Consider the following 15,162-nt stretch of genomic DNA (forward strand, 5'->3'; position numbering starts at 1 on the left):
AGAAAACTTGAGGCTTAACGAAGGCAGCAGCATATTAGCACTAAGTCTGCAATCAGGACAAGCTAGGAAGGCACACAATCTTTGCCGCAACTGAGCTGACAAGCACTGACTTCTTAACTGTGCTAACTCAAACGTGATCAAGTACTTACACATCTTTGATAAACTTGATAAAACAAAGATGGTGCTGATTATCCTGTCTTCATCCATTGGGATCAACATATATCCTATGCAAATATTCAATCTTTTAAACACATCACGGACTCCGGGCATAATGATGTCGTGGCCAACATTTCTACCATTTTATTCTTCAAAAGGAAACTATGATTTATTGCTCTGAGCCTAGAAGGGCTAACATAAATATTCTGTAATTGATAAATGCAATTAATGTTTGATGTATCTCCTATTTCATCTCCAGAATAAACAGCAAGTTTTCCTATTAATTTTGCAGTGCCACAAACTTGAACAATATTTACAGACAAATTTTATCATACAGCTAGGCCTTTGGTCTGTATCATCACCTAACTTAGGTACACTGCAGTTAGTTACCAGTAACAGACCTGATATATGGAGATCAGCAGCATAATCCTAAAGCGTGAGCTGAGCGTGTTTTAAGAAGTAATAAGATTCTTGACATTTTTTGGCTGAAAAGCTGCTCAAAGGAATATGCATTTTGTATTGATACAATAACACTGGAAAGCTAATCAACCAGCTAGAGAAAGCATATAAAGCAGCAACTATGACTATGGTTGCACACACTGAGACAGCCTAGTTAATCCAACTCTCATGGCACTATGAGAAAAATAAACAAGACATAGGAGAACACCATTTAGGTATGTTAAATTGCAATAAATGTGCAGGATATAAATGAGAACAGTAGAAGTGAAGGGATGAAATTCAGGTGAGGCAGAAGCTCATGGCTGAGAACAGTGCATATGTATGGTATGCAGGGGACTGCATGCCAGAGAGATTATTTTAGCAAAGGTGACTGAGGAAAGAGTTAGACAGCAAAAGTGTCTGAGGAAAAGGGGTGCATAGCATATTGGATGATGAAACAATACATAGCTGAAGATTCATGGAAGGACATGCAAGGAGTAATGGAAATCTTAGTAAACACGAAGACGAGGTAACATAACCAACTTCATTAATGAAGTAGGGCGTCAAAGTTTAAACAGTGCAAGCAATGTATCTGAAACATGGATCAAGCTATTTCAAGACTTGTATGCACAGAAATATTCAAGAAACCTTGTCTACTATAATTTCCCATAATTGAGGAGTTCAGACACCTGAATTTTACCAGTGCAACAGAAGAAACAATAAGGAAGACCCTCTTAAAGTTAAATAAAGAGTGAAAGAAAATAAATTTATGTCATAAAAAAAAGAGCAGTAGGAGAATGAGTCAAAAGGAGCGTTCCTTCTGGCAATTAGATGACACTGAACAGAGCGCAAAAGAGTAGTAATGGTTAAGAACAAGCATAAGAGCTAAAAGTTGCTGGTGTAAATGCAGCTCCTAAAGAAGACACATAGGACTGGGAAAAGGATGAGTGAATTTGTTGCTACAATGCATATGAAGACTCTGAATCTTACTTAAGGCACTTCACACCTCTGTTGCAGTATGAGAAAAAACGGGTATGCCAAGAAAGCCAATCTAGGACTTGCTAGAGCAACACAACAAAAACAAAGATAGGAGGTGATGGTAAGTGTGGAGAAACAAGTAGTACTAACTGAAATGAAAAATTACAATCAAGGGAAATACTGTACCACATTGGGTAAACTGCATTGTGGAGGTTAAGTACCTTTAGATGATACAACTGGTGGAGTATAAAGCAAAGGGAACTGCAAAGACAGACTGGAGAAAAACAGTACTATCTCAGATCAGGTGAAGGGACTGACAAAAGTGTAAAGTTAGATGCTTCAAACCAGAAGGCAGAACATGGAGGTAAAGAAACATAAATGTAGAAGCTCTCCATGGAAACTGAACTCACACTTACCAAAAAAGGCTGAAGAGTAGATTATTTTCTGACTGAAATGTTACGGAAAGATACAGCAGAGGAATGACTGATGACAGTCCAATTGACAAGACAACTTAGATAAAGACATAAGAACACAGTATAGGTGAGATAAGAAGGTATATATTTAAAACAGTTATGCAGTCTCCCTCACTATCAACCTGGATCATACAGAATCTTAATGTACTCATTCTTCCAGTAACATTTATAGATAGGGCAATAGTACTACCACATTCTAGAAATGGGGACCTAAGAAACTTGCTCTCAAAGAGGAATTTTATGATCGAGCAGAGAACTGAGTTTAGGTCTCTCAAGTACTACATCATCCTTGTCCTCTAGAAGCAATTAGAACAGTAGGATACTCTCCCAGCGTACTATAACAGGATATGTGAAAGAAGTTTTGGAAGATGAATAGGGAGATTTTGTTTTGAAGACACAAAGGAAGATAGGTTTAGAAAGTCTAATTTCATCATGATAAAACCCACTAAAATTAAGTTTACTCAGGGCCAGTGTCTAAGAGTAATGAGAACAAAGATGAAGGAGGGGATAAAGACAGAGAACTTATTAGAACAGAGAGAAAAACACAAAACACAAATGTAAATATGTTGCTGCGATACAGAAAATGGGGGGAGTCAGCGAAACAGACTGACTACTTAAATACTAAAATTAAGCAGTTTACAGCAGATGGAGAAGGTGAAAGCAAGCAAGCAACAAAATTCAAGAATTAAACATGGAAAAACAGAAGACCAACCTGCTAATGAAAAATCGGGAACTGAATATTCAAAAAAACCAAAGAGTGGAAGTGCATCAAACAATGCTGCAGGTAAGTAGTCCAGTGAAAGAAAGACAGAACATTTTGCCAGACATCAGAAAAAAGGTGGCCACTTGCAATGAAACTTCAAGTACAGGGAAGGGAGTGGGGTCACCTTTTCCATTTTCACACTTGAACAGTAATACAGGCAGAGTGAGCAAGGAATGGAAAATGTACACAATATTCATCAGATTCTTAATGACTAACAGAAAAATGCATGTATATGGAAGAAGATTCCACATAGCTGGAAGGCATATCAGAATTGTTAGGGTTTTCAGCTGTACCTAAATCATTCAGGAAAGGCTAAGAAGCTTCTGGGAGAAGAGGTGCTTTTATGGGTCTCTCCTGAAAGCTTCAGAACCTTATCAACAACAAAATTAGCTTCCTAAATAAAAAGGCAGAATCCCTCTGAGAACCTTTCATATACAGAAGCAGACTTCTGCACTGGGAACCTAAGATAAAATGTAGGCATATTGGTATCTTTATCCTCAATCTACAGTACAACAACATGAAGCTACATGAAAGAAACCCAGGAGTTTCAATAACTGCACTATTTACTAGCAATTCTTTCTAAACATTATTTAAAATATGTCCTTTTACCTGGTTTCTAACCAAACAGCATAGATCAACAGTGCTGGAAAGTCAGAAGTGAAAATTCTGGGGATAAATGTGTATATACTTATGACTCTGCACTGCAAATGAGGTAAGAAAAACGCAAGTCAGGAGAGAACAAGAGAGATGTCACCATCTTTATACAGTATTTTACAACAAACATAAAACCTAACAAAAGGATCTGTTCCAACTGGTACTAAAAGGAAGATAATAAAAGCTCTGCAATATATCTTTCTCCTTCCTCTCCCCCATCCTTAACTGATAAAAATTACTAATATGAACTACATTTATCACCCTCATAATCAAACACCTCTCCACTACTAAACACACTGCATGTACTGCACCACTGTAAGAAGCTTTAAGTATAAAGCATGTTCAGGTAGGACATCAATTCATTCCTAATGTTAACAAATTAGGGCAGAGAAGAGGGCTGGGATCAAGCAAGATCTTCCACGAATGAAACCTTTCCTATAGAAAAAAGAGACATATGTAAATTAAGCTGTCCTGCAGTTGTGTATTTGATTAAAAATGATGTTCCTCACTGTAGCATTCAAAATATCGCATCTAAAGACAAAAAAAAAAAAGAACAGAAAACACAAATAATACATAGTTAAATCTGGTGCTAAGGGCAGACATTCCATTTAGGCTTACAGTAACAGTTTAATATTACTGCCTGACATTACCATAGCTGTGGTTTTTTTCTCTTTTGCTGAAGTACAAAGAAATAAAAAACAGACGTTTAAGAAATAAAATAAACATTGTATATTGGTACAGTAATTATTAGTAGTAACTTTTCCAGAATTATTTACACTTACATTTCCAGACTGCCCACTGCTATTTGTAATGCTGTTTGTGGAGTTAAGACTGCTGCTCCATTCATTTGCAATTCCTATGCTGTCTGTTGAAAACAGGTGAGCGCCTGGCTTTGATTGACAACCAGTTTGCAGTATGACTACATTCATGGTGTCCTCTGTTGAAGGAATCCCCAACAAATTACACACAGATTTGATACTTAGCTGTGTGAATTTAACAATTACATACCTAGTACCAAACACAGCACCTGTCACATGGAAACATCAATCACACACAAGAAATCTCTCTCTTTTTCTTTAATTATAAGCACAAAGGCAAGGTAAGAATAATATAATTCACCATTATGTATTTGTGGCTACTAACAAATGTGATACTCTTATTTACTTGCTCCATCAAAAAATGGTGGGAGGTAGATTGAAATTCATATATTTAAAGTATTCTAGATTTTGCTTTATTTTCCAGATCTCTATCACACCAGGGTTTAAAGGCAACATTTTTAGAACTCCTGACTGGAAAGGTAACAATGGCATCGTAATTACAGGGTTCTTTGTTCTCTTTTTCCAGTCGAACCAATTGACTTAACCATAAAACAATTTGAAGAGAATATGGGACTTGTACTATTTAACTTGAAAGGAACAATAACCTTTGAGAAAGTTCATTATTAACTTACACGTAAATTGTGACCAATGACTTGTTAATTTTCATACCAGAAAATTCAGCTGAAGGTGACTGAACAATTACTTTGCAATTCCCCAAGGGCTACTTTGTTAAACTATTAAACATCTTAGATATTTGACCCTTTAAATGTGCAATGTATTAAGGAGATTTAGACTTCTAGCTTTATAGGCAAATGATGAGTTAACAAAAAATGTTTACTTTAGTAAGCAATTACAGTTAAAAACATTCCTCACCTCATAATCCATGCACACAAGACATCAAAGTAAGGAAGTCAGGACTGAAAACAAAATCTCTTAATAAATTCTATAGGTATGGCAAGATTTTTTTTCATGTCTAGCTACTACTGCATTTCTGAAGGTGTAGTGATAAACTACAGTTAAAAATCAAATTTAAACATTTCTACAGAAACAGTAAGTAGCTCTGATAGAGCGTATGAAAGTACAAGCCATAGTAGAAAAGAGAATGATTATGAGACACATAGACACCTCTCTTCAGTGGAGATTGCATAGCTGAAGATTGTTTCTAATGATGTGGGGTTTTCCTACCTAGCATTTGATCTATCACAACTCTGAGGCCTTCTTACCATATGGTCCAATGCTTTACCAAATATTTCCACTATTGTATAAGTTACAAAAATAGGGACATGGCTCACAAAAGAGAGAGGAAAAAAGCTACTAGTAAGTACCACTATACACACAAGTCCAGTCCAGCCACAGCCCAAGAAAAGAAAAGGAAAAAGAAACCATAGGGATGGCAAAGATGATGTCACTAGACCTTTGCTGTTCCTCCTACAGAATGAGAGTGCAAAGAACAGCTGGGAAGACAGAAACAGATGCACTGACTTTTTGTAATTTACTCTTACTTTCACTATGTATCATCTCATTGTATAGCTGCTTGCCCAGAGCAAGTCCAGTCAGCCATCTTATGTCCAGTCAACCCTCACACTGTCATAGGAAAAGCACTATCTGATTCATGCTCTCTCTTAAATCTTCATTAGCTTTTTTTCCCTGACACAACCACATACTCATCCAATGTTCTACAAATGAGTGTAAGTAATCATACCACCCTGAAAGGGTAGTATAAGACTGCTTTCCAAACACTTCAAAGAGAAATAATCTCTCCTTTCTCTTTCCAAGGTATTTAGGGAGAATAATAACACAACTAGTTCTTGCTATTCTGCTTATTAAGTCAAACAGGCACATTAAATTCAGAATGTGTTCTTCTACATCATTCTAATTTCTTCCAAGAGTGAACATCATAGTTTGAGGCCAGCTGCACAAAAGTTACAAATTCTACAGTGTAAGCCTGCCCTAGTCTAACCTTGTTTTCTCAAAGACCGTTGCAACTGGCAGAAAAGCAACAGTCTCATGTGGTGGCCGCTCTCATGGTGATCACTGAAGCTTGTGGAGATTAGGATAGAGCCCTCAAATAGAACTTCAACTACCTAATGCCAGTGCAGTGGTGCTTCAGGGATTATGTATCAGTAGCCTAGGATGTTATGTAGAAATAGGGTTGCACTCTTTATGAGATACAACTTTTTCAGCTACATAGCCTCCTTAGAATTTGCACTAACAAGGCTTGGGTATTACAAATGTAAGAGTTACCACAGTCAGGCTAGGTCTGGCCTGAGGAATCCCATCTTTCATGAAGTCAGAAGTAAGTTTCTTCACTATTGCAATCGTGGCACCAATAGAAGAGAAGAGTCTTGGAGGAACAATCTGAAGACAAATGCCTTCGGTAACAGAAGCTGTTATACAGGAGATGTGTTCTTTGAAGTGTTTCCAAACTCTTGCCAGCAGAATTTCAGCCTGCCCATGTTTGTGTTTAAAAAAAAAATCTATTTTTGTTAAGGTGCCAGTTGTAGTCAGGCAGTCAGTGGACAAATGAGTGCCACAGAGAGGTGTTATTTTAAGAGAGTCCTTCACCAAAGTGTCCCAACATACCCTAGCTACTCTCTGTTTTGCAGAGGGTGTCAGGGAGATATGCCAGATCCCACTACTTCTCTACTTTTCAGGATCAGGTGCTCTCCCTCCTGTCATCACAAAGTGTCTTTGGGAGTACAGTGGACCTAGGGCTTCAGCCAGTGGGGTAAAAAACGAGTGACATTTATAAGACAATACTGTCTGCAGCCAGGGCCTCAAGGGAAATGCAGTCTTGGAGGAACAGTAATACTCCTCATGATCTTCACAAAGGAGGGAAAAAATGGGAAAAAAATGGCCAGCTGTTTCTGAGGTAGTCATTGAGGGAAGACCAGGAACGCTATTATAGAGAATGTGTGCTTCCACAAATTATTTCACATAGAATGATAAAAATTGCTGACATACATGTATGAATGGTGGAAAATCTTCCTCTACCTGTTCCACATAGCTAGGGTTTCACTGAAGTTAGGTGGGGAACACCCATAATTTGTGATTCAAAGAGTTCCATGAACCAAGAGTTTCAGGCTTTTCATATGGATGATACCTACAGCCCTGAAACCATTCTCTCCTCCTTCCCTAATATATGGAAGGGACAGAAACCATTTTGTTCTATGGACACAGGAGGCAGAATTTCAGAGCTGCTGAACTAAGCTTAAAGCTGTTGCTAACAATAGAAAGGCACTCTTGCTGATAGTAACCAAACATATAACTTTTGATGGACTGTTCAGACTACCAGAGACAGAGGGTGGGTACTGTTGCAAGATTTCAAGTTCATGTGTTGAGATTTCCTGCTTACACAGTCTTCATTCCAGATGATACAAGCCGAAGAGTTCCAGAGCATGCTGGTTGAGCCACATAAGTCTCTTCTGATGGACATAAAATTACTTCTAATGCAACTATGTGGAGAAAATTAAGCTGCTGCTTCTCAATTAGCACTGCTAACGTGTTCAAAGTCTCAGGAATTCTCTCAGAGTTCTGGAGATTTTTAAAGAGTACAAGAATTCATCCTACAAAGTAGAAGAAAGAACAGGTCTGGGGTAGAAGGATTAGCAACAGATTAGAAAGATATTCCTCAGGCAGAATAACATCAGCAAATTGTTAAGTTTGGACTTTTCTTCAGCCCTCTTTATCTTTAGCCTGGGCAATGCTTAACTTTTCCTTAGAGATGGAAATCTTGTTTATTGCCAATGACAGCTTCCTGTGAGAATGATTCCTCTCATAGGAATCAAGCATCAACTGGACTGTTAAAGGTACTAATGATCAAGACACACAGAAGTAGATCATGATGGGGTCTCAAAAGAACTCCAATCTCCAAGAGCTCTGCTGAGTTTATCCTGTACACCCTCCACGCTGGAGAGGCAAGAAGGGAGGCAGCATTCGGTATGCTCTAAGGAAGAAAACAGAGAAAACGTAGTCTTCTCCCACAGAAGTTTTGTAGCATGTCACAATTATACCATGCTGCATGTATGCAATTAATTTGTTTAAATCATACTCTTTCAGCTGTTTCAGGACTGAAAAAACTTATATCAGATAAACAGAACAGTAAACCCAATGCCATAAATCACTTCTGTAACAAAATGTGTATTTTCAGACTTTCCTGAGTCAAAGAAGTACTTGCCAACACTGACAAACAGTGAAGGACTGGATTTAGGAGACAGCCTCAACAGCATGAAAGCAAAGGCAGTGAGCTACTTTTGATGTGAAGAAACAGTCAATACTGATGTCACTGCCATAATGTTTTGAAGAATTGCTAGGTCTTAGAATAATGGGCTTCTTGAATAAATACAGGAGGTTATTTATCCTTCCTCCTCTTTGAGTAACAAAACCATGGAAAAGTAAAATGGATCATCCCACAGAAGTTAAAAGACAAGTTGACCATACCACAGATTCTCAGAAACAAGAGCTGTGGGCAGCAAGAATGACTCTATTCACTGGAAGTCTTCTAGGTAAGCAAGTGACACAATAAATGGTTGTACAGAACATCACATTTGCCTAGACAGGTTGGACAGAGAGAGGAGACTGCCATTACTTATCATTAGAGAATCGTAAGATAAATACTACTGGATTGCAGAACTTTGGAGGTTTCCAAAATTGGTAGGGTCTCTCATCTCTTTCCAGCTCTAGAAGCAGAAGGCAAAAAGTAAGATAGGAGGAGACCTTTTTTTTTTTTTCTTTTTGAAGAATAAATATGAGGTTTTACTGATTACATAATCAAGCAAAAACTACATAATCAAAAAAGAAAAGATTTATCACCTATAAGAAACCAGTTACACAGAAACGCTTCAAGTTCTGCCTTGCACCACAACTGAAAAGAAGCCATGAATAGTTGCAGCAACTGCATGCTTCACATTCTGGAGTGCAGGAAGTGTGTAGGGGTAGCCTAAGTTGACACTACTATTAAAAAGAATCTGATGATGCATACCCAGAATTAATCTGTGTAGATGCATACCAAAGAATTGAGTGCTCTCTTGGAAAAAAATGGTCCCTCTTCCCTTTTTCTGTATATAACAGTTTGAGCTCAGTGAAGATGTAAGTGGACTACGGAGGAAAAAGGACAGCTGACGTAATTTTCTCTGTGTTCTTTTTCAGCTTAGCTAAGGCCCTAGTTCTGCAAATACTTGCAAGGATGTTTAACTTTTACCTGAGAAGTTTACTATAGGTTTCAATAGGACATCTAATATATTTTAAAAAATCAAGTGTGCGTGTGTAGCAAATTGCCAAATCAAGTTCAAAAAGTTACAGGGACAAGCTGCATTTGTAAAGAAAAGCACCTCCTGTTTTACTGCTGATGCAAATTTGATGCAAATGCAGCAAGCTCCCATAGCAATGTACGGTATTAGAAAACATGAAATAAATTTCTAAAAACAAGTGACATCAAATGCCATTCATGCATTAAAATTAACGATGTTAAGTCACTTCTGTTACTGATGCTTAGAAATTATGGTTCATTTTTGTGAACACTGATACAAAATAACAGTTCTCTTACTTACTTTCAACATGTGCAAATGCACAAAATGGACCACGTGGGCAGTAACCTGTTTGGCGCATGTCATTGCACTTTGTAGATTTATATATCTAAACGAAACAGAAGGGTGGTTAACCTAAACATTGTTATGTAACGACAAAATAGTTAGAAAATTTTAAAACCTTTAAATGAAAAATTCTTTATCTTTACTAACAATATGTATTACACAGTTTCCTCAGAAAATCCAGTTCTTATGATCATTTTTAAAAATCAAATAGAAGAGCGGAATTTTAAGAAAAGCAAACCCGAGACAAGAGCATCTTAACCTTCTTCTGTGTAATAATAAATAGTAAGTAACAATAGTATTTAAAAAAAGCAGTGTTTAAACTACTTCGGTTTTCCATGTTGTACAGAAAAAAGTCAAACATCGGGAATAAAATTTTCAGTGTCTTTTACACCACTTTTAAGAAATCTTGCAGGAGAAATGATTTATGCATTAGAGCAGCTTACACAGCCAAAAAAAAAAAAAAAAAACAGTATGGTTTTTTCAACACAGTTCCTTCGTTAGGACACCTCTAATACTCAAATCATCCTAACATTCAAATATCTTTCTCTAATCTGACTGGGTGCGTGAGAACTGAAGTAATACAGATCGTTCATGACAGTAATGATTATATAAGTAAGCTGCTAGTAAGATCCAGACTCAGTTTATTGCTCTACCAGGATCTTGATGATCTTTGGATCTCACAAGGCTGGGAGGAGGGGCTCACATACTATCATATTAGAACAATATTAAGAAACTATTTAAAAGCACGTAAGTTCTTTAGAAAACTAATCCTGGTGATTTGCAAGTCTGTGGCAAATAGCAGAGGGATCTTTTTGGTTCCCCAAAGCTTGGTACTGTGCTTTGGCTTTCAGTGTCAGTCAAGAGATTCATGGCTCGATACGTAATAATTCTTAGTTCAGAATGCTACTTCTTGGGCACTTTTCCATATGCTGTGTAAAAAAAAGTTTACCTTGGACTCCCACCTTAGAGCAAACATGAAAAATGAAACTATATATTTTAAAAAATCAACAACTAGTTCTGTAAGCTCTTTATTTTAGAGCCATTTTAAGCATTTAGATAAATTTCCCTCTCATACATGATTTTGAATTGAGGCTGAAAATTTAGTTGCTATATTCACTCCTAGTTCATGCATAACCCAAAGATCATCCAAGAAACTACAGCAAAATGCTAAATCACAAAATTATTACTGATGCTTAGCACTCTACAAAGAATTTATTTTTCCTTGAACACTGAAAAAGCAACAAAATGTCCATGCTGTAGACAAGTATTCACCCAAATGACACACTTAACAAACAAAACAGCGGGACTGATCTTTCCACCAATTTCACCAGGAGCTAACACAGACATTGCAAAAAATGAAGGAGTCATTTGTGGATACCATACCCTGTCCTGGTTTCAGCTGCAATAGAGTTAATTTTCTTTCTAATAGCTGGTATAGTGTTGTTTTGGATTCAGTATGAGAAGAATGTTGATAACACACTGATGTTTTCAGTTGTTGCTAAGTGATGTTTAAACTAAGTCAAGGATTTTCCAGCTTCTCATGCCCAGCCACCAAGAAAGCTGGAGGGGCACAAGAAGTTGGGAGGGGACACAGCCGGGACAGCTGACCCAAACTGGCCAAAGGGGTATTCCCACATACCATGTGATGTCATGCCTAGTATATAAACTGGGGGGAGTTGGCCTGGCGGGGATCGCTGCTCGGGAACTAACTGGGCATCGGTCGGCAAGTGGTGAGCAACTGCGCTGTGCATCACTTGTTCTGTACATTCCAATTATTATCATTATTAGTTTCTTCCTTTCTGTTCTATTAAACTGCTCTTATCTCAACCCACGAGTTTTGCCTTTTTCCTTCTGATTCTCTCCCCCATCCCACTGTGGGGGGGGGGAAGTGAGTGAGCGGCAGTGTGGTGCTTAGTTGCTGTCTGGGGTTAAACCACAACACACCCAAACTAGGAAATGAAGCTGGGCCCATCTCCTTTCTTTCCTGTTCTCTGTATATTGGTTAAATATAAAACCCCAATGCTGTATTGTTGTGGTTTAACCCCAGCCGGTAACAAAGATCCACAAAGCTGCTTGCTCACTCCTCCCTCCCCTGGCCCCAGGGGGATGACGAGAAAATATAAAGAAAAGCTCATGGGTCGAGACAAGGACAGGGAGGGATCACTCACCACTTATGGTCACAGGCAAAAGGCAGCCTCAGCTTGGGGAAGAAACAAAATAAACTTAATTTACTACAAATCAAATCAAAACAAGGATAATGAGAAGTAAAATCAAACCTTAGAACACCTTCCCCCCACCCCTCCCCTTCTTCCCGGCTCAACTCCACTCCCGGTTTTCTCTACCTCCTCCCCCCGGTGGTGCAGGGGGACAGGGTTTGCAATGAGGACTCCTCACACTCTTGCCCTGCTCCAGCGTGGGGTCTCTCCCACGGGAGACAATCCTCCATGAACTTCTCCAGCGTGAGTCCTTCTCACGGGCTGCAGTCTTCCACAAACTTCCCTGGCGTGGATCCTTTGCGCGGGCCAATCTTCTGTCACAGACTGCTCCAGCACGGGCTTTCCCATGGAGTCACAGCCATCTTTGGGGGCACCCACCCCCTCCAGCATGGGGTCCTCCATGGGCTGCAGGTGGGCATCTGCCCCCCCGCTCACCTCCATGGGCTGCAGGGGGACAGCCTGCCGTCTCACCACAGGCTGCAGGGGCATCAACCTCCTCGGGCACACCTCCTCCACCTCCTTCACTGACCTTGCGGTCTGCATAGCTGTTTCTCCCACATTCCAATCTCCTCCCCTGCTGCAGGTTCCCCTTCTTAAATCTTTTATCCCAGAGGCGCTACTACCTTCGCTGATGGGGTCAGCCTTGGTCAGAGGCGGGTCGGACTTGGGAGCTGGGGAAGCTTCTAGCAGCTTCTCACAGGAGCCACCCCTGCAGCCCCTCCCCCACTACCAAAACCCCACCACACAAACCCAAACCATGTATACACAATGCTAATGATACGGAAGAAAACAAATGAGAAGAGCTGACTTCCAGATGGCTTAAACAGAAGAAAGTAGAAGTTCGGTCTTAGTTTGAGGTCCTAGCCAAAAAACAGCCTTCCTGATCCTATGAGCTACCCAGATGGTGCAGAGTGCCTTCTGGTAAATGCTACAGCTACAAGAAGTGATAATATAGATAATACCAAAATACTACTGGGGCAGAGCTTGCACCTCAAAGACTGATTTGGGAGATGGCCACGTCATCTATACATACTGATATTATTACAAGACAGACAGCAAACTCAAAGAACTAAATCATTACAGAAGACTAACTTCCCAGCTACTGACAAGAACACGGCTGCTATCTATTAACAGTATAATCAAGCTATTCCTGAATGTGATAACCAAGAGATTTCTTAAAAAAATAGTCACTGAGCCAAGAGGCAATGACAATATTCTTTATTTTAATTTGGTAAAGAACAAGTACATGAAAAAATCCAATAAGAGAAGATAATGTTGGATAAAGTGAGTATTAATTCAACTTAAATTAAACGACATAAAAAAGGAAGGCTAAACTAATGTTAATGACATCAAGTAAGTTGACTGAGGAATGAAGGCAACTGATGACCACCATGAAATAGACTGAATTTCATTATGAACTGAATAAAATGAGTGCTTTGAATCCTCAAGTCAGAGGTACAAAAGCTGTATGGAATTTCCATTCTAACCACACAACTGGATGAAGTCAGAGCTGGAGCAAAGGAGGGAAAGGATCACAGGGTATGATGTTGAATGAAAACTCCCTTTTCGGTGCAGGGACATAGCTAGTTTCTGTGAAATTAAATACTAGACCTAAAATTAGGTGAGGAGATAACACTATGCCCACCTTGATTATCAGTAGGAATTATGTTCAACACTACAACAAAGGCAGCACAGCTAATGGAAGCAAGTAGACAAAGACTGAGGTGACTACAGCTGATGTGGAAGCAAAACACCATCAGTTCAGGAACAGGAAATGCATTAGGCAATTGTTATGTCAGAATTTTTAAAAAACTGGCAAATAAGACAGATGCAGTTAGCAAGTACTTTTAATAAAGCCATCACATCAGAAGTAGCACATATAACTGAGGTATATTAAGTATAGCTCACATATGTTTGAGAAGAGCAAAAGTAGCTGATTCAGGCCACTGCATGTCCATTAATTATTCTGTCTGTCACCATTTAAAGACAGAAAAAAATGGGATAAAATTAGAAGTACATTTGGCAAAGGCACATCATGGTAGACTCACTGTATAACTTTGATAAATCAAAGGTCCTTCTCTAAAATGGAAATGCAGTCTTTCTAGTAAGGACTTCAATAAAGGATGTGGTAAGATTCATTAATTAAGATAATGAAGAACATAACTCTTCCCAATGTCACATATCTGCTGTTAAATTGACTAATGGAGAGATGACAATGGATGGTATGAAAGAGGAAGGCAGCAGACAAAATGAGTAGCAGAACTCAAGGCTCAGCCTTGTGACTTATTTCAGCACTTTCATTCATAGCTTTGTCATAAATAAAAGTATGGTAGCAATACCAAGCAGGAAGACACCTTTACTACAGAAAAGGGCTGGAATATGATGCAGAAGAAATTAGATGATCTGAAATAAAACTGGACTGTAAAACCTCTAGTCATCAGGACAGTGAAATTCTGAAGCAGCATCTCAAGAGTAGAGATAGGTGACACCTATTTAGTATAAAGATGTAGCTGGTCAACTTATGATAGAGAATGTATGATATGAAGCTTGCAACAATCCTGGAGTCAGTATTCTACAAATTCCTTTCCCAGTATAGTCTTGAGATGCCTTCGATAATCTTCATAATTGGAAGGGAAATTAGCAATTGCTTGAATGGTCTTTGCTTATACTTCACTAAGTATTGAGCTTTTTAATACAAGAAATTACATCCTGCTGTGAATTCTTCATGTCCATTCAAAGGTCCCCAAATGAAAACAGATATCCAATGTTGTACAGGCAGCTTCTAGCATAACATGTCTTTTCAGCATCATGTTTGTTTCCATTAACTGGCACATTTAATATTTTCATAGTGTCGCATAAGAATTAAATCTCAGCAGATTGCATAGCACTGCTCTCTTCCCTAGCATTTCACCGTTACCCTCAACCATCCAGCAAAATTACAGTGACTTTGCCTACAGAGGAATATAAAATCACCTTGTTTTTTCTGAAGTGTCTTAGTTCAGCCACTAGGAGAGTTTTCTGCTCTTTCTACCTCTTCCTGACCTATTCAGTTTCTCTTAATTATTTGCAATAAAG

At 38.7% G+C, this 15,162-nt stretch overlaps 1 protein-coding gene across 20 annotated transcripts in view; it reads right to left on the reverse strand.

The window, feature by feature from the left end:
* The window catches only part of UNKL (unk like zinc finger), a 63,352-nt gene that overhangs the window by 33,247 nt on the left and 14,943 nt on the right, over positions 1–15,162 (reverse strand). For 12 of the 20 annotated variants that reach the window (XM_030002202.2, XM_030002201.2, XM_041120182.1 and 9 more), the window contains 2 exons: positions 9,830–9,914; positions 4,245–4,399 (listed from right to left, as the gene is read on the reverse strand). The exons of 2 other annotated variants lie outside the window; for them this stretch is intronic. In XM_030002202.2, the coding sequence (XP_029858062.1) occupies positions 4,245–4,399; positions 9,830–9,914 (240 nt within the window). Of the gene's footprint in view, positions 1–4,244; positions 4,400–9,829; positions 9,941–12,039; positions 12,072–15,162 lie in introns of those variants that run through there. 6 more of the 20 variants (XM_030002210.2, XM_030002217.2, XM_030002214.2 and 3 more) reach the window with 4 other exon arrangements.

This window comes from Aquila chrysaetos, chromosome 25 (genome assembly GCF_900496995.4).
Source record: "Aquila chrysaetos chrysaetos chromosome 25, bAquChr1.4, whole genome shotgun sequence".
In the NCBI taxonomy this organism is placed as follows: Eukaryota; Metazoa; Chordata; class Aves; order Accipitriformes; family Accipitridae; genus Aquila; species Aquila chrysaetos.